The sequence below is a fragment of the Rhineura floridana genome, chromosome 1, assembly GCF_030035675.1.
Source record: "Rhineura floridana isolate rRhiFlo1 chromosome 1, rRhiFlo1.hap2, whole genome shotgun sequence".
NCBI lineage: Eukaryota > Metazoa > Chordata > Lepidosauria > Squamata > Rhineuridae > Rhineura > Rhineura floridana.
In genome coordinates, this window is record NC_084480.1 from 179,456,464 (window position 1) to 179,483,818 (window position 27,355).

At 41.2% G+C, this 27,355-nt stretch overlaps 1 protein-coding gene across 5 annotated transcripts in view; it reads right to left on the bottom strand.

Annotated features, from left to right (window-relative positions):
• The window catches only part of ADCY2 (adenylate cyclase 2), a 260,383-nt gene that overhangs the window by 97,489 nt on the left and 135,539 nt on the right, over positions 1 to 27,355 (bottom strand). For all 5 annotated transcript variants that reach the window (XM_061588160.1, XM_061588151.1, XM_061588133.1 and 2 more), the window contains exons 3-4: positions 19,178 to 19,339; positions 1,575 to 1,724 (exon numbers count right to left, since the gene is read on the bottom strand). In XM_061588160.1, coding sequence (XP_061444144.1) covers positions 1,575 to 1,724; positions 19,178 to 19,339 — 312 coding nt within the window. The remainder of the gene's footprint in view (positions 1 to 1,574; positions 1,725 to 19,177; positions 19,340 to 27,355) is intronic.

Sequence of the window (27,355 nt, forward strand, 5' to 3'; positions counted from 1 at the left end):
CAGCGTCCTGATCTGTTACCTTGTTCATTTAAACTTGTCACAGCTCCTGAGTCCTGTTTCTAAGCCCATTATTATTAGGGTCCTGCCTCCTCCTTGAAAGCGACATTCAGTAAGCTCTCTCAGTTACTAACACCGCCTCCTGCTAAAATCTTTCAAAACATCTTATAAGTCATAAGATGCAAAACACCTGAAACAAAGAAGGGTAATTATGCTAACTGCCTGTCAATGTCAAAACCAGGCATGAAAGCTTTCAAAGTGCCTTAGTTTATTTTCTGCAACAGTTTATCAGTGGGGCAAACAATTTTATAGGGTAGCTGAAATATATGTGCTAAAAGAGCTTAAATATATATGTGCATTATAAACATATAAAAGAAGAGAGAGCTATGCATGTGTTTTATATTCATCATAGAAACAATAAATGAGATTAAATGACACAGACATATGCTTATTTTGTATTCTAGCAATGTGTCAGGAGAAAACCAGGATGTGGGCAGCATCTGAAGGATTAGAGGAAAGTGAAGAACAAAGTTTTGACCCTGTAATTCCTTTTGATCTCAGGCCCCATTTTGCTTGAACTTTAGAACGTGACAGAAGAATGCAATTTTGGACAGCAATCTCTTGACATGCTGTTCTGCTCTCATCATTGCCATTCATAATTTTAAAAGCCAATATTCTAGACCAAAGGAGAGCCTGGCCACCCAGAATGGTGTCTGATAGGTCCACAATCACTGACAGGTCCTCGGAGCCATTCTGCCCGAGGAAGAAATTATTTTAAATTGCATCTGAACTGATTGATGCTCACTAGATCAACTTTCAGGGGAAATCCTTTTTCAGAAAGTATCTTAAGTAGACATTTAAGGTATTTTTTATTTTTTATTGCTTTTAAATTAAATAGAGAGTTACACATTCAGGCTTCTGCTTGGCTTATTTAATTTAAGAAAGTATACTGTATTTGGAATTTACAGATATCTATAACATGAAGAAGCATGCAACACAATAGCCAAAGTTGTGTATATACTATGAGTCTAAGTTAGCACAGACAAAGTGGTGGTATAAAGTGTTTCCTAGAAATCTGTGCTGAGAGTAAAATCAATAAAAGAACAATGTATTCGAGGGAATAGTCAAGGGGAAAATACCCAGTGTAGGGGAAAAGCCACTGAAGTCTGGAGCAAACAGGATCACTCTGCAAAGACCACTGAAAAATCCAGTGCTGAATCCACATTCTCACCCATGCAGACTCAGCAGTTATGCTGGGATGGGTATCAAACAGCAGGGATGCTGTTTGAATGGGTTGTGATACTACCCCCAATGTCATGCCAACTCTGCCTACTTTGCTGTAACCAATAAAGTTGTGGCCTGTTTTGACCTGCACATGCGTTTGGCTTGTTATTGGTCCCTGCCCCTTGTCTACATAGCAGCACAATGCTCGTGCCCCACAAACAACAGTCTTAAATAGATTTCTGAAGAGCTTTTTCTCTCCTGCCTGATCAGTCATCGTCTTTGCACATCCAACAAGAGGAAACAAAGAACAGGAGGAAAAAGAAGGGTAAATGAAATCCTGAGAAGAGCTTTACCTGCTGCCGCTTCTCAAACTCCAGTTTGATCCGTGACTTGATGCAATTGCAGGTATCCTGATATGTTTGCTGTAGAGCAAGTTCCATCAGTTGTTTGTGGTATGCTCCTGCCAGGTTCCCACAGATAAATATGATAACATTTGCCAGGATCTAAGCACACAAAAAGGGCAGTGAAACAGCTTGAGACCATGGTCAGACAGTTCTGTTTGCTTAAACTTTGTATGTGTACATTTTACGGTTTCCTGCATCCTCAGAGTCGTTGTCACAAAACCTACCAATCTTATGTATTTTAGCCTTGCCACTTCCTTTTCTATGTGAATAGGCTTATTTTTCAGCACAAGAGCTTTCAGACAAGCACCCCAACCTCACACACAAGCCTACAATAGGATCTCACACAGTCCAACTCCAAGGGCAGTTAGTTTTTCCATTTTCCATTTTGCCTAAAGCGCAGAGCTTGGAAAAGTTACTTTTTTGAACTACAACTCCCATCAGCCCAATCCAGTGGCCATGCTGGCTGGGGCTGATGGGAGTTGTAGTTCAAAAAAGTAACTTTTCCAAGCTCTGCTAAAGCGGGACTCAGACTGAAGCTTCTGACACCATAAATGTGCTGTGTTCCCTCAGACAACACAGGGGACATGGACCGAGTGCAGTTATTTTTCCCATCCTTCCCTCTGAAACTGGCTTTTGTGCTGAGGCTGATTTAGCACATGGAATTCTGGAACAGCGTGGAGATAAAGTAAGTTTACGCCCATATCCACACACAGCATGCACTAAGATGCTGCTCATTTAACTCAATGTGTACAGCAGGGATTAGACTTTCTCAATAAACACTTGAACAGACCTCTCATTTGAAATTATAAGATAGCCCCTTTCACACACTAAAAGGGTCTATATGGTACACAGAGAGATGAGAAGGTAATGAAACAGTGGACAAGAAATGGCTTTCTCAAAGCTGAAAAAAATAGTTTTGAGCTAATGAAATAGATCCTTGGTGAGTTCAGGTTTATGATGTATCTTCCATTGCACACACACACACACACACCAGAAATAAGGATGGGCAAATCTGTCAATATTAGTTTCTCTTGGTTTCTCATTTTTCCAGTCTTAAGTTCAGTTCTTCACATTTTCACCTGTTTGTGAATAAAACACATGCTAAAATGCCTGGGAGAAGAGGAAAGTCTTGACCTGGTGCCAAAAAGATAACAGTGTTGGCGCCAGGCGCACCTCATCAGAAAAATCATTCCATAATTTGGGGGCCACCACTGAGAAGGCCCTCTCCCTAATACACTGGAAGGGTGGTTGGCCTTCTCAGGAATATTCAAAGCTCCTTCCCTCCAGCCCTTTCATGTATGGAGTTTATAAAGGAAAAAGTGGAGAGGGCATTTTAGACAAGCACAGTCTCTGTTATCTTTTCGGCACCTACTGAAGATCTTCCTCTTTCAACAAGCCTTTTAAGTAGAGACCTTATCCCAGTCTGTGACTGTGTTGGAGTTACTTGTTTAGATGTTTTTAAAGCTTTTCTTTTAAAAGATGTTTTCAAATATGTTTTGTTTTAATATGTTCTTAAAGATGTTTTAGAGTGGGTTTTAGTGTTTTTGTTTGCTGCCCTGGGCTCCTTCCGGGAGGAAGAGCAGGATAGAAATTAAATTAAATAAATAAATAAATAAACCAAACTGCTCAGTAAGCTGTAATCTTGTGCCCATCTTCCAGTGTTCTGGCTAACCTGCACAAAGGTTCTAGGATGACCATTCAAGCTTGTCCACAGACCTTCAAGTTCCAAAATCACCAACTATTTGATTGCATGGGAAGCAGATTCACACACAAAAAAGGAAGGCTCACTAACAATACACTTTTCATTGTCAAAAGTTCAAACAAGACGAGTGCAAGATTTAAAAACAACCACAATCCATTAACAATTCTGTAAAAGCTGCTTGCAGTTCTTAATAGCTTGGATACAAACTTTGGAACTGATTCAGTTAAATAAGACTGTAGATCCATGCCCATGAAGGCCAAATAATACTCTGAAGATCTTCCTGAGAAGGGAGCAATCAGAGGACAAATAAGTCTGGTGCTTTCATCTCCGTAAAGCTTGTACAATAATAGCACAACTATTCTAACTCTTCACTACTGCAAACAGTTCACAAATAGAATTCCATTTAAACTTCCTTCCAAAATAGCTTTCAGAAGAAGCCTGAAGAAAATGCTTTCCTGTATTTGAGGGCAAAGAATGACCTCAAGTAATAAGCACAGCCTCCTTGTCAATCCTAGCAACTTCCAAATGGCATGGAGAACAAATCTTCTGGACAGATATTACAGAGCTCTGCAGTGCTTTTTGTGCTTTAAAAAAAACATGAGTTGCCAGTACGCATATCTTGATAAAAGTGCCGTGGGTGCCACCAGCACAAAACAGCTGCCGATGGCAGCAAAAGAAGAGGCAATGGTACTCCATGGTACTTTTTCATCAGGAAAAAAGCACTGATGCTCTTATAATCAATCACCTGGGATAAAACAGATTTATTTTGTTTTGGCCAGAAGCAGTCTGTCCAGTACAGCAGAGCTGTACCGCTAGGTTGCCAGCAGTAACGTTGTTGCCGCTTACCAGGAGGGAGAGGGGAGAGGCAGCACTTTTGCCAGTGTGCCTGCACGGCACAACCCTCCCTGCCACTCTAACCCTCCCCCTCCCACCTAGTGAGTGGCACTTGACAAGCCATTTCTGACTGCAGCCCAAGGAAAAAGGGAGTTGGGGGCATCTGGTACTGTAGTTCTGCTCCTATCTGCAGGGTTCTGCTCCTACAGAGAGTGGCTTTGGGAAACTGCTGCTCATCTCTTGGCAATTATGCTGTGGGGTCCTGCAGTATTACATCTTGTCTTCCATGCTACATGAAGCTGCTGTGGGGAGTCATCGGGGTATTTGGTGCTTGGGGTCACCGATATGCAGATGACACTCCAACTCTATCTCTTTATATCATCTGAATTAGGTGAACCTGTGTGAGTGCTGGCTCAGAGCATGGAGGCAGTAATGGGCTGGATGAGGGCCAGTAAACCGAAACTGAATCCTGACAAGACAGAAGCACTGTTGATGGGTGGTTCTTGTGTCTGGGATTTGGAGGAATGGCCAATGCTAGAATAGGTTTATAACTTCAGATATTCCTTGACTCTACACTAGGACTGGGGAACCTCTGGCCCACGGGCCAGTATTGGTCCACAAGGCCACTCCATTTGGCACACAAAGAGGTTTTCCCCAAACTATGCCCACCTGCCCCACAACTGACATCATACGATCTGATTTGGCTGCATGAGTTAGTTCCCTGAAGGGAACTAGTGTATGCAGCCAAACCCTGCAGAAAGCAGGCATGATGGGCAGTGAGTTCTGGTCTGCTTGGTTGGGGACCTTGCAAATATGGATGATCCCTGCAAAAAGGAAGTTTGGGTCCCCCACCTATCAGCTCTTCACAAGCCTTGTGTAGTGCTTCAAAGTCACTGTCTCTCCATATCCCCACAGACCCTCTTTGACAAGAGAGCAGGGCAACCAAACTGTCAATCAGGTAATATCATTATGATGCCAGACAACTGACAGGTGTGTGCTCTCACCCATCTGTCAAAGTTCATCCATGGAGGGAGATAGATATGGCCTGCTGGACCAAAAAGGTTCCACATTCCTGTTCTATGCTATCAAAGAAGTCCAAGTGGCACCAGGGGCAAGGAGCGTCTATTTCCAGCTACAGCTGGTGTGTCAACTACAGCCCTTCCTGGACTGGTATAATTTTGCTCTTGGAGCAAGGTGTTGGTAAGGAGCTTCCTTGCAGAGAGAGGGTATGGTTGCTGCATGAAAGCATGTAAAAGGAACCAGTGTGGTGAAAATTCAACAGCCGAGCACTGTGCTGTTGATCAGGAGCCCACAGAGGATCACTCCAGAAGAGTTTTACTCATAATCCCAAATGCATTAAGAGCCTCACCTGGATTAGGGTAGTCCTCAGCCCCAGCCAGTATGGGCAACGGTTGGGGATGATGCAAAGTGTAGTCCAGCAACATCCTGAGGGCGCCACTTTGGCTACCCTGGTTTATGAAAGAGCATAGCGCCCCTATTTTACTCCTCCCCTAGCAGGAACAATAAACTGCGATTATTGCTAAGCGCAGCAGCAGCAAACCTCTGGCTCACAAGCCAAATTAAGCCAAGACAGCTCCTAATTTGGCCTGCGAGGCTGTTTTCCCCAAACCACACTTGCATCAGAGGTGACGACAGGTGTGGCTCAAGTAAAGGCGCACCTGCAAAGGAATCAACGGGAGCCTTGAAGTGTGCTCCTAATTGCTATGTGGCCCCCCTGATGTTTAGCGAGAGAGCAGCATAGAACTATTTCTGTGAAAAAATAAACCCATCAGCCCCAGCCAGTAGGACTAGTGGTCAGTGATGATAGCTACATCTGGAAGGCCACGTATTCCCCACCCCTCCTATAAAGCCTTCAATAATATTTGTGGAGTCCCATGATCTAAATCAACCTTTGCAATGTATGGAGGGACTACTGACTCCAGCTACAAAAGCAGCAACTGCTCAAGGGGCCAGAGACAGTCTTACCTGCATTGAGTCTTGCAAGATTTACTGCTCAGGATGCCTATAGGCTATTGTGGTGGGATATTTTTTAGGAGTTCTTTTCGAGGTCAAGATTTAATTTCAACCATGCATTTTTGCTGTTCTTGGGACTATGGCTTTGGATATTTATTGTTAAGACATTATGATGAACTGTGTGGGGATTGCTTAATTTTAGTGCACCGAGACCTTTTCATGAGTTCATTGTTCTTGTTTGCCGATTTATATTTTGTTTTTATTTTAGTTTTGTAACTGTTAGAATGCATTGTGTAATTTTTTGAGGTTGCAATCCGCCTTGAGCATGGCTTTACTACAGAAAGGCAGCATACAAGTAGATGACGATGATGATGATAATTTAACAAAAGTTATCCAGGCTCTGGTAACCTCACATTCAGATTACTGTAATATAAATAAATAAAAGTACTGACACACCAAAAGAGCAAAACACGTCTGGAAAAGAGCATAATCTTGGTTTTATCATAACGGATATTCAATAGTACCTTTTAACAGTAAGGGGAAAAAATTAAAAGCATGTCTCAGCCATACCTTAGTTGGTTTTATCATAACTGATATTTAATAGTACCTTTTAACAGTAAGGAAACAGCCATACCTTAGTTATCGACAACAATACTGCATTCTCTCCATATAGAAAATTAGGGTGCAATCCTCATCTTGGCCACTGCCCGTCAGAGTTTAATGAAACAGTAGGGCCATCTGCAGCCCTGTAAAGCATACTGTCAGAGACAAGTGAGGGGACAGGGAGATTGTGGTAACAGCTCAGAGCTGGCACAGCAATCATGCCTGGATGGGCCCAATGCCATCAGGTGATGGCAGTGGGGCTCAGACCCTTCCTCTCCCTGGCCCCTGAACACCCTGTTTTGGGGCTCTCTGCTGGCTGCCACCCTCACATCCAACACACCCCCTCAGCCCAGAACAAAGGAGGCTTGGAATGATCTGTTAGTATCTTAACACCTGACACTTGGGGATGGAGTTTTTAAAAATACAACAGGGGGCTAAATCATTTAAGTACAGCTTAAACAACATCATGTTCCCTGATGAACACCCTTGCCAAATCTCTTTAATAATAGTTAGATAACACATCCTGTGAACTGCAGCACTGCCTACTTGTAATGTTTCATTAAAGAGCTCTTATAAGAAACAAAAGTCTTTGATCACTTGAGATTTAAGACAATGTAATCCAAAGTCTCTACCTGGAGACAGAGCAAAAAACAGATTTAATATCAATGAAAGCTGCAAGAAGTCTTCCTCTGGACTGTCTAGAAAATTTCTTCGCCAAGTGAGCTAATATTACAGAATGATCCACAGTGGATCTCGCCAGTTTAAATCCAGTCTGCTTCATGCTAAATGAAATGCACATTGTTTAAAGATTACTTTGACAGAATACTACAGAACAGCCCACACAAGAGCCCACAATGATATATTGTTGTTGTTATGTGCCTTCAAGCCAATTACGACTTATGGCAACCTTATGAATCAGTGGCCTCCAATAGCATCTGCTGTAAACCACCCTGTTCAGATCTTGTAAGTTCAGGTCTGTGGCTTCCTTTACAGAATCAAACCATCTCTTGTTTGGCCTTCCTCTTTTTCTACTCCCTTCTGGTTTTCCCAGCATTACTGTCTTTTCTAATGAATCATGTCTTCCCATTATGTGTCCAAAGGACGATAACCTCAGTTTCATCATTTTAGCTTCTAGTGATAGTTCTGGTTTAATTTGTTCTAACACTAATCATTTGTCTTTTTCGCAGCCCATGGTAAGCACAAAGCTCTCCTCCAACACCGTATTTCAAATGAGTTGATTTTTCCAGAGCTTGGAAAAGTTACTTTTTGGAACTACAACTCCCATCAGCCCCAGCCAGCATGGCCACTGGATTGGGCTGATGGGAGTTGTAGTTCAAAAAAGTAACTTTTTCAAGCTCTGGATTTTTCTCTTATCCGCTTTTTTCACTATCCAACTTTCACATCCATACATAAAGATCAGGAATACCATGGTCTGAATGATCCTGACTTTAGTGTTCAGTGACACATCTTTGCATTTGAGGACCTTTTCCAGTTCTTTCATAGCTGCCCTCCCCAGTCCTAGCCTCCTTCTGATTTCTTGACTATTGTCTCCATTTTGGTGAATGACTGTGTCAAGGCATTGATGATCCTTGATAAGTTCAATGTCCTCGTTGTCAACTTTAAAGTTACATAAATCTTCTGTTGTCATTACTTAACAATTATATATTAGCCTTTAGGAGTTCTGGTGAAATTAGATCAGGCCAGGCATGTTGCCTGTCCTTGGCTGGGAGATAAGCTAATTTCTTCTATTGATATGGAAGGCAAGGCACAAGGTACTACAGAAGAAACATTTAAATCAGAAGATCCCCCAGTCAGGGCCGCATTATGACTTTTGTGGGCCCTAGACACTTTTGCCTTCGTGAGCCCCTTCCTCCATAATAATATCAATATTAAAAATTATTTTTGATATCATTTTAAATACTTCAACATTTTATTTTTTTCTGTTTTAGGCAAAATTTAATAGATTTTCGTGGGCCCTAAAATTTCATTTTTTTCTGATGTGAGAAAAAAATTAAAAGATTTTCTTCAACCCTAAAAGTTCATTTTTTTCTTCTGATTTTAAAAGAAATTAAAACATTTTTGTGGGCCCCTAAAAGTATTGTGGGCCCTAGGCACTGTGCCCCCTGTGCCTAATGGATAAGTTGGCCCTGCCCCCAGTTTTATTAAGTGTTGTCTGCAAGTGTATTTCCCAGACCTCTGCTGTAATATGACAGCAAACAGTGCCAGAGCAATTGCCTAGAGACCCAGAACCATTGCCCAGAAAGTTGCTGATTCATTGTCTATATCATCAATAATAACAATTTCCATTATTCTAAACGAGCCTGACATTTCTTCTGACACAGCAGTTTTCCATAGTATTTTTTGTATACATAAAATTCCTGAGGGAGTACACCTTTAGGTTACTTGAGCTATACGTAGGATAGATTCACTGTTTGCAACTGAGGACTGACAAGCACATTTTAATTTTTTAAAACTAAAATGAGATTATATCTGATTAAAATACATTAATACACAAATAGCAGCTGATACAATTGGGCTGTTAAATGTTTTAACAGTGCAGTTGATACTGATGATAAAAAATAAAGCCCAGTCTTTTTTTTTTTAATCTTTAAGAGACCTTATTGTCCTTTTTGTAGATGACATTATTATAAAACGTATTGGACATCTTTTCTTTTCAATTTCAGGCTAACGACAATCTTCTGCCTTGGTTTAATCTGGAAAATTCATTCCAGCCTTGGATTCCAATTTTATTTTTTGCGTAACTATATGTCAACCACATTAACATATAGTTAATATATGACACACACCTATGGTATGGGTGTGGGGCCCCACTCAAGATTTCAGTAAGAAAACCATACTTTTTATAATGAAATTAATAAATTAACCTCTTTATTGGCAAGGTGTCCTTTTTAATATAATTGTAGTTCAGGATATCTCTTTTCTAGAGATTAACCAAGTCTGCAAAAAATTCACTTTTTAATAGTATTTCAATTTATAACTTGGAAGGATTTATGGATGAAGCATTGCCTAAAGCTGCTCTGAGCTCCCTGGTGGAAGACTGTAGTGTAAATGCAAAGGATAATAAAGAATAATTTCCCTGAAAAATGTGCCATGGAAGTTCTCATTCTCAAATTGAAAAGCAGGCTGTAAATACCTAAAATAAATCTTGCATGTTCTGAAGGGGAAAAAAAAATCAAGATTATTTGTAATTAGGCTTAATTTACAATGGTCCTGCCAGTACACGTTTAAGCTCTTTTAACCCAATGATTTTCAAATTTCTGATAGCCCACACACAATTTTCTTCTTGAATTTGAATCGGAGACATACTTTATTCTTACAGCTGAAAAAGGTTTCCTCTTAGAATCAAAGAAGGCATGCTGTTCATCACACGATTAGTCTTTGCATGCTTTCCTTCACTGAACGTCCTTCCAGACTGTCACTATTTTTAGGTCGGATTCAATCACATGCCAGCAAATTCAGGTTGCGCAATTAAAGGAGCTATTGCATGACAAACTCGCTCCCCCCCCCAAAAAAAACCCTCCAGACTTTTTGTGATAAGGAAAGCTACAGGAAAATGCACTGGAAAGTGTGGAATAATGCTTGCTTGATGCAACATCATATAACCTCTCTGCAAACAAATCAGAATGAATGCTCAGTAAATAGACACTGTTGTCTAACTTCCCCCAAACTTGTGCAAACAACTCAGGGTGAGTGCTCAATAAACAGATCATCTGGAAGGAACCGAAACACCAGACAGAAAAGATGTGGACTGTGATATGGGGGTGTGGGGGGGATTAATTCTGCCCTGGCCACAATCATGATCACACAATGATGCCAATGCAAATATCATGTGTAAGGCAACTGTGGCTACAGCAGTGGCTAAGCCTTAAAGGTCTCTTCTCCCAGGCTACAATTCTGATCCGGATTCTCCCACCCCCACCCCTGTTCCAAGTTAACATTCAGTAGTCAGCTTATTTATTTCTCGCAGCATCCTAGCAGCTCTGTTATGTCACACAGCTTGGGAATTACTATTTCAAGCTAAGGAAATGAAAAAAAATTAACCAGACTTGCCAAACTGCAACTTGTGGATGTCCTATGAAAAACATGCAAACCTTCCTCTAGTGACAAAGACAGGAAAACAGAGTGGAGGTGAAAGAACAAATGCTGAAAAGTGGCTTGGAGGCAAACCCTAAATCAAAGACACTGGGCAGCATCCAGTTAACTCCTTCTATCAGCACAAGGCTTTCCGATTGCACAATGGCACTGCCCTCCTCCTCTCCCTGTGCATACCCTGCACTGTCCTCACATCTGCTCTGTAGGATTGTGGGCACCCCCAGAAAAGATTTAGTGCAAGGGGAGAAGGGGGAACAAGTTCCATTGCGAAGTGGAAATTCTTGTGCTGATGGAACAAGTTGATTGGATACCACCTATGACTTTGAATTAGGGTTTGGGTTTGTTTGTGGTTTTTTGCCTTGATTAGATTTCAATTCACTGACAAATACTAGTGTGTTTATGCAGGTTTGTAAATAGCTGCTTGCTTGGTTGCTAGCAGGAAGTAAGAAAGGCATCTAGGCAATCAGGCAGGGAAGCTCGTAAAGTCTGGCAGAAAACTGAGGGTTTATTTCTTCCCGTTTCTCTCTCTCCCCTTTTTTTCTTTCAGGCAGTCATTGTGCCACAGCTGAGTTACATAGATATGTGAGGGTGAGCAGGCTAGGAAAGATTTTGTGAGCTAGTAACTTTTGTGGTTTATTTGTGAAGCTGTGTTCAAGTGTATTTTGCATTGGCTTAGGCCATTCTCTTGTGTGTCCTTTATAGTAAGAAATGTCATAGGAAATGTCACACAGGGAGCATATTACGTCTGTCTTGAAATAGCCGCACTGGTTCCCAATTACAACCAAGAACCTTGTGGCACCTTAAAGCCTAGCAGATTTACTGTATCATACAAACATTCATGGAGTAGAGCCGACTTCATCAGCTGCGTGGAGATTATAAGGCACAGGGGAACAAGAGCAAGCAACAGGGCCTAAAAGACTGTGAAACACCAGCAGTCCAGTAGGCCTGGGACATTACTTTTCCAAGCTCAAATGCATACAAGAAAACCATAATTAGAACAGATTGTGGGAACTATCGAGGTATCTCTCTTCTTGCTATCGCAGGTAAAATCCTTGCAAAGATCCTCGCAAATCGCCTCCTGCTGATCTCAGAGGATGTCCTCCCCGAATCTCAAAATGGTGTCTGCCCTTCCAGGGGGACAGTGGACATGATCTTCACTGCATGACAGCTTCAAGAAAAATGCCGGGAGCAGAATCGACCTTTATATATGGCACTGATTGATATGACTAAGGCCTTTGATACTGTGAATTGAACAGCTCTCTGGATCATCCTTCTGAAAACTGGATGCCCGGATAAATTTGTGAATATTTTGTGACTCCTTCATAACAACATGACAGCAACAATTTTGGATAACAATGGCTTTCAGAGCGATCCATTCAGAGTCAGATCAGGTGTAAAACAGGGATGCATCATTGCTCCTACCTTATTTGCTATCTTCATTGCTATGATTCTATACCTTATTGAGGGGAAACTTCCTACTGGTGTGGAAATCGTATTGAACAGATGGAAATCTTTTTAATCTCAGTAGGCAGAAAGCAAAAAGGTAATGTTAACCTCTGTCGTAGAACTTCAATATGCTGATGATAATGTAGTCTCTGCACATTCAGAGAAAGATCTTCAAACTATCCTAAATGTCTTCGCAGAAGCATATGGAAAGCTTGCGCTCTCAATATTAAAAACACCAAAGTGCTTCATCAACAGGTGCGAACTAGTCCCTCTGTAGCACCATCAATCCAGCTTAATGATGTGACATTGGAGAACATTGATCACTTCCCTTATCTTGGCAGCCATCTCTCTGTAGAAGCTGACATCGATGCTGAAATTCAACATCGTCTGAGCTCTGCGAGTGCCGCATTCTCCCGAATGAAGCGTAGAGTGTTCAAGGATCAGGATATTCGCAGGGAGACCAAAATGCTTATTTACAAAGCCATTGTACTATCGACCTTACTGTATGCCTGTGAAACATGGACCATTTATAAACACCACTCCCAACTTCTTGAAAGATTCCATCAACGCCTCCGGAAAATTCTGCAAATTACTTGGGAAGACAGATGGACTAATGTTAGCATTTTGGAAGAACCAAAGACTACCAGTGTTGAAACAATGATCCTTCAACATCAACTTCACTGGACCAGCCATGTTGTTCGAATGCCTGATCACCGTCTTCCAAAGCAGCTACTCTACTCCAACTTAAGGATGGAAAATGGAACATCGGTGGACAGCAAAAGAGGTTTAAAGATGTTCTTAAAGCGAATCTAAAAAAATGTAACATGAACATCGACAACTGGGAAGTCTTGGCCCATGAACGTCCCAAATGGAGGTTGGCTATTATCAAAGGTGCTATGGACTCTGAAGAAGCACAAATACAGGGCAAACGGGACAAACAAGCTAAGCGGAAGGCACATCAAACAAATCCTCATCGTGACCATCTTCCATCTGGAAACCTATGTCCTCACTGTGGGAGGCTGTGTGGATCCAGAATTGGCCTCCACAGTCACTTACAGACCTACAGTTAAAGACCTTATCTTGGAAGACAATCTTACTCGGCCATAAGTGATCGCCAATGAATGAGAATGAATGAATGCAAAATCAATTGTGATTGATGCTGTGGTTTGAGCAAGTCACAACGGGGCTAGCTATGAGAGAATCTGTCAGGACTTCACTTAGCCAAGGGAGTGCCTTCCATGCATGAACTCTGGAATCTAAAGAATCCCTCTAATAGATTACATCATTTTTGGTTGATAGATAGCAATTAACTAGGAACAGGGTTTCTCTGTAGTAGACACAAATGGGGAACCTACAACCCGTCCAGATGATGTTGGACTACAGTTCCTATCATCAACCCTTTGTCATGCTAGCTGGGGCTGATGGGAGTTGGGGTCCAAACACTTGTGGAGGGCAACAGGCTCTCCTTCCCTTCCCCCAAGAGGTCTGCTTGTTTTATTATTTATTTAAGTAGATTTCTTACCTGCTGTTCACTACAAGGTCCCAGGGCGGGTTACAACAATAAAATATGCAATTTTAAAACAAACAGAACAGTTATAATCATAGAAAAATTGTAAAAACAATTTAAAACAGTTCTTTATATAGAACAATTCCACATATACAGTTAAAAATAGTTCTAACACAGATGCAGACTGGGATAGAGATTGTCACTTGTTGAAAGAGGAAGGTCTTCAGCAGGTGTTGAAAAGACAACAGAGATGGCACCTGTTTCTTTTTAGGAACTAGTTGAAAACATTTTTACATCAGCAAGCTTTTGGGTAGTAAATCTTTTCATGGGGTGCTTTTTTCTGATTTATGTTTTAAATTGTTTTTAGGCTGTAAGATATTTCAGTTATTAGGTGTTAATATGTGAGTGGCTTTGAGATTTTATTATTTGAAAGGTAGCACTTAGACCAGTGGTGGTGAACCTGTGGTTTTCCAGATGTTGTTGGACTACAATTCCCATCTTCCTTCATCATCGACCACTCTAGCTGGGGCTGATTGGAATTTAAGTCCAACAACAAACTCTTCCTCCAGGCCTTTGCTGGAGATAGGAGACACGATACTGAGGTTTTATTATATGGAGCAGATTAAGTGAGTACAATATTTAAAAACATTAAAAACAAGTGTAATACTTTAAATATTTTCCAGTATATCTGCACCATCAAAAGTCTTGTGTTGCTGTTGTTTAAAAAAACTGTTTTAAATCAGGGGCATATTCCTATCCATCTTTTAAAGCAGGAATAACTTACTGCAGCAGTAAAATACTTCACGTCTGTATTTCTATTTTCACTTAACTGGAATCTAAAATGCTACTATTCGTCTCCTTTTCCAAACTGAGAAGAAAAGTAGCAGCTTTTGCACAATCTCTTGCAACAGGGATGATTGAAGATTCCACCTTTCAAAAGGGCACTGTAGCCAAATCTGCCCATGAAGACAGAACTACTCATACTTTGCCCCAACATTGTCCATTCTTTTCCTGGGGAAATAGCAGTTAACTACTGCTAGAGCTTCCACAGTAATTTAACACTAAAGTACCTCTGGTCAAGTGGCAACCACCATACAGGGTCAATTCTCTAGAGCAGCCTGCCATTTCAAGGATCTTCCACTTTACACCTTAGCCAACCTATCCAAATCAAATGTGTCATACGGCGAGTCAATCTGGGAAATGGCTTGACAAGTGAAGGCAGCTGTCATGACCAGCAATTTAAAGCAGCAGTAATAAATGTGACTAACCTTCCTGGCGACACGTAGCCTTCCTAGATTAAAAACATAACCGTACAATCGTAGAAAGCATAATCATCCGCAGGAGTTTTTAATTCACCAGAGGTGACTAGGGCTAGAAACAGATGGTATTTTTAAAGAAGACATCATTGAAGACATATGCCGGTCTGCCCCCCCCCATTTCTCTGGATAAACAGGATTTGTTTTTTAAACTTCTAACTAACTTTCGCAAGAGACAATGGAAGGATGAATGTGCACTAGCGATGGGCTCCATTTCTGCAATAATCGGATTTGCCATCAGATTAATTATTATTTCTAATATTCTCTATCTTTGTGGAGAGAATTTTGAAGTAGCAACTCTCCGCATCTGGTTTCCTATTCGTTCTTCTTCTTTTTTCCCAATTGAAATCATTGATAGAGTGAGTGATACTTTTATCGATCTACTTTCTATGTGAACTGTTTGAATGCATATTCCCTTTCACTGATGTCAATGGAGTGTTGATTGTAACTGGCAGACAGAAAGCAGCAGGGGGGGAATGAGGTACTGGTTGTAAGGGGGGGGAGACACTGACTTGATCATCTGCCTTAATCTGCTCTTTCACTCTCTAAAAAAAAACCTGTTAAAGCAACATTCATGCAGTGCTTAATAGTGTGCATTATTTGCACTTAGAGGTAGAAGTCATAAAGCCAATTCAGGTAAGGCTGTGGAAATGCTGAATCACTGCGTGGATTCAATAATGGTCTGGATGAGGGCCAATAAACTGAAGCTGAAACTTGATAATTGATGTGCTATGAATGACAGATGGTTGGTTCCTGTGTTCAAGGTATTGGTATTCAAGTAGTTCTAAGGAGAGTCACAACTGCCCTAAAAGAGTAGGTTCACAGATTGAGGGTTCTCTTGAATCCAGCTTTGTCACTAGAGGCCCATTTTGCCTCTGTAGCATGGAATGTCGTTTGCAAGTGACACCTGGTCTGCCAGCTGTGGCCATTCCTAGGCAGGAAAACTCTAGCCCAGCCTTTCCCAACTAGTGGGCCACCAGATGTTGTTGGACCACAACTCCCATCAGCCTCAGCCAGCTTTGCAAATGGTCAGGAAAGATGGGAATTGTGGTCCAACAACATCTGGTGGCCCACTAGTTGGAAAATGCTGCTTTAGCCACATTTATCCTCTTCCTGGTACCCTCCCCTTGATGGATTACTTCCATGCACTGTACATAGGGGTCTGCTTTTGAAAACAATTCAGAACTGTCATTTAGTGCAGAATACTGCTACCAGAGGGATTTATTTGGTTGTAGTACCCATTATGGAAGGCCCTAGCAATGTTATTATTTTTTTATAAAACCACACTTTAAAGTATGATATACCTGTAAGTTTTTAACTGTTGCTTTTATCTCAGTGTTTTATGACTTTATTTTGTTTATTTTTTAATTGTTGTTTTATTGTGAACTGCCTGGGATTTTTTTATATATATTTAGTGATTTATATCCCACCTTTTCTCCCAAAAGGAGCCCAGGGTGACAAAAGAGTAATATATAAATATATTAAAGAAATGAAATTAAATGAAAATAAAGCATGAACCAGAAAGTGCTCGGTGCAATTCTCCACTGCAATTCCTAGTCTCTATCCCTTACTCCTAGAGATCATATTGCAAACATATGTTGGATAATGGAACGGACCAAGGAATTTCAGAATAAAATCACCCTGTGTTTTATAGATTACAACAAAGCCTTTGATTGTGTAGATCACGAAAAACTATGGAATGCTTTAAAAGAAATGGGGGTGCCACAACATCTGATTGTTCTGATGTGCAACATACTCTGGACAAGGGGCTACTATAAGGGCAGAATATGGAGAAACCAACTGGTTCCCCATCGGCATCGGGAAGGGTGTGAGACAGGGGTGTATTTTATCATCCTATTTGTTTAATGCATATGGAGAACATATCATACAGACAGAGGAAAGCACAAAAGCAGGACTACAGCTGAACGTCAAAAAGACTAAAGTAATGACGACAGAAGATTTACGTAACTTTAAAGTTGACAATGAGGACATTGAACTTGTCAAGGATTTTCAATATCTTGGCACAGCCATTAACCAAAATGGAGACAACAGTCAAGAAATCAGAAGAAGGCTAGAACTGAGGAGGGCAGCTATCAGAGAACTAGAAAAGGTCCTCAAATGCAAAGATGTATCACTGAACACCAAAGTCAGGATCATTCAGACCAACATAGAATCATAGAATAGTAGAGTTGGAAGGGACCTTTAAGGCCATGAAATCCAACCCCCTGCTCAATGCAGGAATCCAAATCAAAGCATTCCCAACAGATGGCTGTCCAGCTGCCTCTTGAATGCCTCCAGTGTCGGACAGCCCACTACCTCTCTAGGTAATTGGTTCCATTGTAGTGTGGCTCTAACAGTTAGGAAGTTTTTCCTGATGTTCAGTCAAAATCTGGCTTCCTGCAACTGAGCCCATTATTCCGTGTCCTGCACTCTGGGACGATCAAGAAGAGATTCTGGCCCTCCTCTGTGTGACAATCTTTCATGTACTTGAAGACTGCTATTATATCTCCCCTCCTCATCTCCAGGCTAAAATGCTCAGTTCTTTCAGTCTCTCCTCATAGGGCTTTGTTTCCAGTCCCCTAATCATCCTTGTTGCTCTCCTCTGAACCTGTTCCAGTTTGTCTGCATCCTTCTTGAAGTGCGTAGACCAGAACTGGATGCAGTACTCAAGATGAGGCCTAATCAGTACTGAATAGAGGGGAACTAATACTTCACACGATTTGGAAACTATACTGTTAATGCAGCCTAATATAGCATTTGCCTTTTTTGCAGCCACATCGCTCTGACCATGGTATTCCCAATATCTATGTATGGATGTGAAAGTTGGACAGTGAAAAAAGTGGATAAGAGAAAAATAAACTCATCTGAAATATGGTGTTGGAGGAGAGTTTTGTGGATACCATGGACTGTGAAAAAGACAAATAATTTAGTGTTAGAACAAATTAAACCAGAACTATCACTAGAAGCTAAAATGATGAAACTGAGGTTATCATACTTTGGACACATCATGAGAAGACATAATTCACTAGACAAGACAATAACGCTGGCAAAAACAGAAAGGAATAGAAAAAGAGGAATGCCAAACAAGAGATGGATTGATTCCATAAAGGAAGCCACAGACCTGAACTTACAAGATCTAAACAGGGTGGTTTACAGCAGATGCTATTGGAGGTCGATGATTCATAGGGTCGCCATAAATTATAATCAGCTTGAAGGCACACAACACAAACACACACACATCCCTTACTGATCACTCCATCAGTAATAGGGAGTTAATAATAGTGGCCTACTTATAAGAGTGTTGCAAGGATTACTGAGATCATATACCTGAAGCTGATGGAGCACTTGGGAAAAGCACTACATGATCCAGTCAAAGCTAAGTCCCTCCTTTTACTGTCTTTGGGAGACTTAAGTGCATGATTAAAAGTTCTCTAATAGTTGAAACTAGTGAAACTAAAAGTGTTACAATTTTGACTGGATTAGTGTATTTGTATTAATGTGTGCATGTTTTAAATTAAAACAAATCAAATGCAATTCATTTGAACACAACAATGAAAGCTGAATGCAAAAAGAAAATGACGAGTATCCTAAGTAACAAGAATTGACCTGTTTTTAAAGGACTATATACTGTATCATACTTGATAACTATGGGAACTTTTGCACCCTCATTTTGCTGCAATAATTTTAAAGGTGTTTGAGATTTAGCATTTGAGGGAGAGATATGATAATACATGCTATAAAATTTTCAAAAGCCCCAAATCTATGTTATATTGTTTAGAATTTTATATCTTTTAAAAAGTTTAAACTATGTAACTGTATGCAGTTGCCCCAGGGAAGCATTTCCTTGCTTGCAAATAGCAGTTTCAGAATATACATAGAATTACAGAGTTTAGGAGATGACTGTTCCAAAGAAAAATAATTAAGTAGCATTGTAATGTACACATTTCTTCAGTACAAAAAGACAAACATGTTCGTAATCACAGACCATTTATATCTGCTCTCCAGGATGATTATCAAGTCATTCAGCGCATAATGATCCACATCACTGAAAACATACCTGCCAAACCAAGTGTTCCTTGATTTTGTCTGTCGATGATAGGCAGATGCTCAGCACAATGGTATGTGATGCAGACGTTAGAACGCTGGCAATTATAGCATTTTGCATGTTGAACGGCAGCATGGTATAGACCACAAAAATGATGAATAAGAAAAATGACACCTGGACAGAAAAGAGAGAGACAACTCTTGTCAAAAATAATTTAAAAAACACTTCAAGTGTATGTTATCTAAAATTATTCTGGCTGGGATCAAAAGAACTATTTTAAGTGTACGCAGTGTTATTTTTGAAGGGTTTTTTTGTAATATGATCAACAGAAAAATGCACCCTGTTGTTTCTTAAAGTCCCTTTTGTTTCAGAAGCAGTTTGCTATATGGCAGCCCTTCCCAACCTTTGGGTCCCCAGATGTTGCTGCACTACAACTCCCATCAGCTGCAGCCACCGTGGCCAATGGTCAGGAATTATGGCAACTATAATTCAGCAACATCTGGAGACCCAAAGGTTGGGAAAGGCTGCTATGGTATGGAGGAAGTAGAACCATAATTCAAAGTCCTCTTGGCTACACAGAACTATTCACATTGTTCCGTGTAAATAATCCTGTTGCATTTGGTGCTAATACTTGCATAATTGTAAAAAAAAAAAAAAAAAGTGCTTTAAATTTACAAAGAAAGGATGTATGCTCAAGAATTTTTTTGTGGTTGAGGCCTAAAAACTAATCTGTGCTAACAAGAAGTCCTACGGTAAATTCTGTTGCTTAAGAATATAAGAAATGTCTCAATGGATCAAAGGTCAACACAGTCTAACATTCTTTGCAAAAATCCCAGCAACAAATCAGAATTTAAATGGTCCAGCACAATTTTTTCCAGTGGTTCACCAATGGGCCACATTCTCCCTTCTGTTTTAAAGAGACACATAGTTGCATACTGCTTGGGTGGAGGTATTTGACATTTAAAAACAGAATATGCTGTAGGATGCATCCACAATCACATACAACTAAATTAAAACATAAGCAAACACTTTACAAAGCTGGAATTAAATAGTCACACTCAGTGACTATTAACTTTGCAGCCTCAAATATTTGATAACCAAGAAACACGCAGCAGAAAGACAGAGATACTATATCCGCTTCAAATACTGAATATCCACAAGAAAATGTGGATATTCGCTGTGGATAAAGAGGCGTTACACTTTGCAATAAGAAATTCCATTTTTAGTTAGAATTACTTTCCAATCCCAGATTCAGCCTGATCAAAAATAAAAATGAGAATTTTCCATGTGAACTTTCCCTAACACCACATTAACAAAATGTAGAGCATTTACTCTCTCATGACCTTTCCAGAATTGAAAAACATTTACTGAAATGCTGGACCCTCCTTTGGGGGGTGGTTTAAATCACAAACTGACATTTTGCATATCACCAGTGGCCTATAATTATCTAGGTGGTAGACTTCTTTAAGGTAACACATTCTTCAAAATTAAAGGCAATTCACAAAACAGAATCAGAGAGAAATACACTGAATTTCCATTTTCATTTAACTTGCTGTATTATATAGCTATATACATTCTAATGATTAAAATTCTATTTTCAGTCTAGAGTTTCTGGTTACCAATATTCAGCTTGAGGTCTTGGCACACAGCAAAACTCCCCTCACAGGCCAAAGTGCATCCTATACACGTCTACTCAGAAATAAGCCCCACTGAGTTCAATGGGACTTACTCCCTGATAAGAGTGCACACCCTTTTTCTACCTTTAGAGCCTTAAATGACTGGGCCACTGGGTACTATAAAAACCATCTCCCTGTACCACCATCATCACCAGCCACATGAATCTGCTTGACTTCTCCTTTTTCTTGGTTGGAATACGTGAAAGGACATTTCCACATCAGCGCATGCTGTAGATCTCCTTGCAATAGGAGATTCACTTGGGAAATCCCTCCGAATGTATTTAGGCACCATCTGAAATAAAACTAATATAAATCAGCAAGCATATAGCATGGTAAGCTGATGTATTATCCCCCTTGATTTATTGGTTTGGTGATTAGGCAATGTTACGCCTTTTTCTCCAGATTGAGAAGGTACCATTGGAAGAGATGCCAGTGTACTCTGTAACCTGAGTTGACTGTGAGTAGCCATTAACTGTCACCACTTTGGACCTGGTCTTATTCTCCTTAAAATACATTCCCCCAGTAGATGATGGGTTGAACCCAAACACTTTATTGTTGGTGGGAAAATTTTGCCCTAAATATTTGGGGGAAGATGAGCACTGGAACTATGATATTCTGTTTCCGCACCCTCATGATTCCTCTCAGATATTTTCTCTTTTTAACGGCAGATTCAGTGCAATTTATTTTATGGTGCTCCTACCCCCCCTTTTTTTTGCTGGAAATGTAGAGGTGCCAATATTCTCATGTGTAAATAACCCTTGATGGTTAGTAATGGAATTGTACAATTGCACTAAGTGCTTACTTCTTTTCTACAGATAATGGAGGGATTTGCCAAAATGGGGTTCCTGCATACAGCAGGGGTTGTGGACAAATGCAACATCCCGATTGTTGCTCTAACTGGCAAGGTAAAAGAGTATATTTACCATAAAAAATTCTACTATGGACTCCTTATACAGATTTATTTGCTTGAATGTCTGAGCACTGGGGAACTACCAGCTGTTCCCCACCCTCTTCCCTTTCTCCCCCTTTCCCCCTTAAATGTATGCACAGAATGTACTGTTTTGATATATTATGGTTTATTTTGTAGTGTTTGACTGTATTTCTTTTTACTTCTTTTTGGAAAATTCAATAAAAAAGCTGTTAATAAAAATTCCTACTCCACCCTACTTCAAGGAACTACAGGTCATACTGGTTTTATTGATACGGAAGTAGGATGGAGTGGAAAAATCTATTCTCTTATTAGGCAATGTGCATAATATTCCCACCATAACTATTTAAGGAGTAGGGACCACTGCTTTTATTCTTGTTGATGGAGAACACCTGATGAGGATGTGACTCAAGAAGCTATACAGTAGTAGTTACTTTAATCAGCAGCTAGCAAGGTTCAATCATGTATTCACCTACTGCAGAAATGTAGTGGAAAGAGCATTTGAACACATTAAAGCCCGATGGAGGCATCTCACTGCCAGGCTTCCCGTGGCAGAACAGAATTTGGTGGCAGTGGTCACCTTATGTGCCGTGCTGCAAAACATTTGTGGAAACAAGAGCCATGTGTTAACTGCTTTGCTCCTCAGGATATGGTATTGCCTCCTTATTAATTAATTAATCAATTATTATTATTAATAATAATGTTTTATTACCCATCTTCCACCGCGTGTCACAACAATTTAAAACACAACATTAAAAACAGTTAAAAATAAATTACAATCACAAGAATGAGGTGAGCCCTAATATATATATATATATATATATATATATATATATATATATCAAAAGTATCAAAGGCCAGGGTAAAGAGATGCATCTTCAGCATATGACAAAAGCTGTATAGTGATGGTGCTAGATACACCTCTGTGGGAATGGAGCTCCACAACTTAGGGCTGTCACAGAAAATGCCCTCTCCCAGGCCACCATTACCTTGAGGTTCTAAGGGTAGTAGGGCTACCAAGAGGGCTCCCTCGGCTGATCTTAACACCTGAGAGGATCTGTAGGGAAGGAGGCAGTCTTTCAGATATTTGGAGCCTAAGTCGTTTAGGGCACCTAAATGAACAGGCAACAAATGTAGCTGCTTTAAAATGGAGTTTATATGAGATCTAAATGTAATCCAACCAGTAATCTGGCTTCTGCATTTTAGACCAACTGAAGTTTCTGAGTCATCTTCAAGGCCAGCCACTGACCAATGCATTGGAATAATCAAGTCTGCAAGTTAACAGAGCATGGAGTATAGCAGCCAAGTCATTTCTGTCCAAAAAAGGCTGTAACTGGTGAACTAGTACTCCTAATGCTGAGGCCACCTGAGCCTCCAATGACAGTGTTGAATCCAGGAGTTTCCCCAAGCTGCAGACCTGCTCCTTCCAGAAAGTACAATCCCAACCAGAACAAGCTATCTCCCAACCTCCTGGACTTGAGAACTTAGAACACATAACATCTCTGTCTTTTCAGAATTCATCTTCAATTTATTGGCCCACATCCAGTCCATCACTGCCTCCAAGCATCGGTCTAATACCTCAAACACCTCTCTTGTTTCAGATAGAAGAAATAGAGTCAGGTGCCATCCGCACATTGATGACACCTCACTCCAAATCTCCTGATGACAGCTCCAGATGACAGATGTTAAAATAGCATGGGAGACAAGATGGAACCCTGCAGAACACAAGTCAGCTCCCATAGCACTGAAGATTGGCCTCCCATAACTACTTTCTTGAAATGGCTCCGGAGATAGGAGCAGAACCACTGAAGTACAATGTCCCACACCCCCACTTCCGAGACCAAGATACAAAGAACAAGCAGGGTTACACTCCCCACAGGAGTGCATGCAAGAAATGTGACTTGCTGTAATTCCAGAAAAGACCCTCCTGTGTAATGGAGAATCTAAGATCCAGACGTGCAAGCCACTTCCAAACTGGAACCTCCTGGAGAATGGAGGACATTTGGTAAGTGATTTCACTGCTAATGAAAATGGGAGCAGCAGAAAGATTGATGGCAAGTACTCCTCTTCTTGTTGCTCCCATTTTTAGATGGGTTGCAAAGCAGCTGGCTGAGTTTGGATACTAATGGATGGCCGACTGAATTTGATCCAAATTCAAAAGATTAAATGTTGGGGTTTTGAGGGCTACAGAAAAATACAATGTGTGCCCCAACAGCATTGTATAGCATTCTAAAACAAGTTTAAAAAGCTGGAAAATTATGCTGTGTGGATTGAAGGCCCCCCATGAAAGTATACTGTACTTCCAGACCAGTGATTGCAAATGAATAATTGATTTTGTATACATAGATTTTAAAAAGAAATATAGATATATAAAAAAACCCACCATTTCCTTACTATCCTTTTATTCCTTCATTTCTGACTACCCCTGCAAGGAAGTGGTGATGTAAAAATGGCTCACCTTTCAATAACCCTTTTCCCCCTGCCTCTTCTGGTAAACCCATGCCAGAAAAGTTGGGGGTTAAAAAGATGTCAGGTGGAAGGGGGTGTGGTTGGTACTAATAAGGGGCATGGAGTGGTCATAGAATCAAAGGATAATTGAGTTTATAGGGACCTATAAGACCAATGAATCCAACACCCTGCTCAATGCAGGAATCCATGTTAAAGCGTATCCAATAGGTGACTGTCTAGCTGCCTCTTGGATGCCTCCAGTGTTGGACAGCCCACTATTTCCCTAGGAAATTGGTTCCATTGTCATACTGCTCCGACAGTTAGGAAGTTTTTCCTGATGTTCAGCCGAAATCAGGCTTCCTGTAACTTGAGCCCATTACTCCATGTCCTGAACTCTGGGATGATCAAGAAGAGATCCTGGCCCTCCTCTGTGTGATAACCTTTCAAATACTTGAAGGATACTGGTGACTGACATTATTTGTGTTTGTAACACCTCACAGGCCACTGATAACGAAAATAGTGATGATGAAACTGTGGCCACAAGTGCAGACACTTGTTATATCAGGAAGACTATTATAGCAGTTATGCTATAATAAAATCACAACTCATTTTGTATGTCAAAAATGTGTTCATTATTCTGCTATTATACCTCAGTTATGGTTACATAACTGCATATGTTGTTATGGTTTCATTATTTCCTAATTTACTAAATAAACTTTTGCTTGCATCTTTAATTATATAGAGTACTGAGATTCATATAACTCTCCACCAAAGGAAAGGAAAAAATAGATTCAATAGAAGATGTAAAAACTGAAACAATCAGCTATGATGGGCTGCTGGGGCTCACTGGGCTTTTGCCAGCACCTTGCCCTTTAAGTAAGGTGAGGCAAACTCAGCAGAATCTACACCTTGCTGCTGTTGCCTCCTGCAAAACTCCATCTGCAGGCTTCCTCGGGTGTCAACTGCTACTCCCTGCAAGGCCTTGGTTGCCAACTGAAGCCAGTTGGGGCTATTGAGGGAGAGAACAACTGCCAGAGGATGGGGAAGAGAGCTCCCCTTCATGAGAGCCACCTCCAGCCAAGGCAAGCGCCTTGGCGTGCGCAAAGTGCGTCTCTAAATGCCAGAGCTTGGAAAAGTTACTTTTTTAAAACTACAACTCCCATCAGCCCCAGCCAGCATGGCCACTGGATTGGGCTGATGGGAGTTGTAGTTCAAAAAAGTAACTTTTCCACGCTGTGCTAAATGCACACCTAGCACAGCACTTGGAGTCGCCAAGGAATCACCCAACACAGAGGTACTGTTGAGAGGTTTACTAAGACAGCAAGTGAGGTTACATAAATTGCTGGGGGCAGGAGAGAGAGGGGAAGCTGGAATTTGGTTTGCTATTGGGAACTACACAAAAGGGTTTTATTCATTTATTTTTTCTTCTTTTTCCTTTTTCTTTTTAATTTAATTTTTCAGTATCAGGCTCCTTTTAACATGTGTCGGGGTAGGAGTAGATGGGGGCCTGGCATTGAGGTAATATTGGGCAGGGGAAGTAATAGCGGTGGGAGGCAGACTCGCCATTACAGGAGAAGGGATACAAGACATCTTTATGCTTGCATCCCCCTTCCAACCCTTGGGACACTGGTAGCTACGCTGGGAACTCCCTGGATCTTACTGGTCTGCTGATGAATGCAAGGTCAGTGACTAATAAAACCACTCTAGTTCAGGATTTAATCCTGGATGAATACACTGACCTTGTTTGCATTACTGAAACCTGGCTAAATGACCAAAGCGCAGGTCTCTCCCAGCTCTGCCCACCAGGTTTTGTTGCACTCCAGCAGCCAAGATCCAGGGGACGGGGAGGTGGGGTCACAACTGTCTGCAGGGAATCCATCTCCCTTGTCAGGTACCCTGTCCCTAACACTTCCAGCTTTGAGTGTGTGTGCCTGGCGTTGGGTCAGGAAGACAGAGTGGGGATTCTGTTGGTATACTGTCCACACTGCTGCCCAACAGTCTCTCTCCCTGAGCTGGTGGAGCTAGTCTTGGCACTGGTGTTGGAGCTCCCCAGGCTGGTTGTCTTGGGTGACTTCACCATACATGCCGAGGTTACACTCATAGGTCCGGCTCAGGACTTCGTGGCTGCCATGACAACCATGGGACTGTCTCTAATATCATCTGGACCAACGCATGTGGCAGGACACACACTTGATCTTGTGTTTTGTTCGAGACAGGAAGAGGGTGATCTGAGGGTGGATTCTTAGTGACTCCGTTGTCATGGACAGATCACCACCTGTCAAGGTTTAGACTTTGTGCCCCTGGTAACCATCGCAGGGTGAAGGGCTGTTTAAGATGGTCCGCCCCCGGAGATTCATGGATCCAGATTGTTTCCTGAATGCTCTGGGGGATGTTCCCAGCATGGCTGGTGATACTGCTGAAGCCCTGGTTAATCTCTGGAATACAGAGGTGACCCAGGCGATGGACACTATTGCTCCAAAGTGCCCACTCCCACCAGAGAAGGCCCGTAATACACCTTGGTTTACTCGAACCTTGGGCCTGATGAAACAGCAGGGATGACATCTAGAGCGACAATGGAGAAAAACTCAATCTGCTTCTGACTGAACATAGGCTAAAGCTCATTTTTGACCCTATCATGTGGCGGTGATGGCATCGAAGAAAGTTCACTTCTCTGCCACCATTGCGTCTGCTCAGTGCCATCTGGTGATGCTTTTCCGGGTGGTCCGGGGTCTTTGGGGCTTTGGCCCTACATTAGAATTTGAGCTGTTGTGACATGTTTGCGAGGCACTTTGCAGATAAAATTGCTTGCATTCGGACTGACTTGGACATCTTAATAACTACAGTTGTGCCAGATGTCCCCAAGGCTCCTCTGGTCATTCTTGTATGGATACTTTTCAGCTTGTAAAGCCTGACAATGTGGACAAGACTCTGGGAGAAATGAGGTCCACTACTTGTTCTCTTGACCCTTTGCCCAGCCTGGTTAATCAAATTTGCCAGAGTGAGAGTGGCTGAATGGTTGGCATATTTAATTAATACCTCCCTGAGGGAAGGTTTTATGCCAACATTGTTGAAGGAGGCTGCGATAAGACCTTTGTTGAAGAAGCCTTCATTAGACCCTGTAGATCTGAACAACTTCCG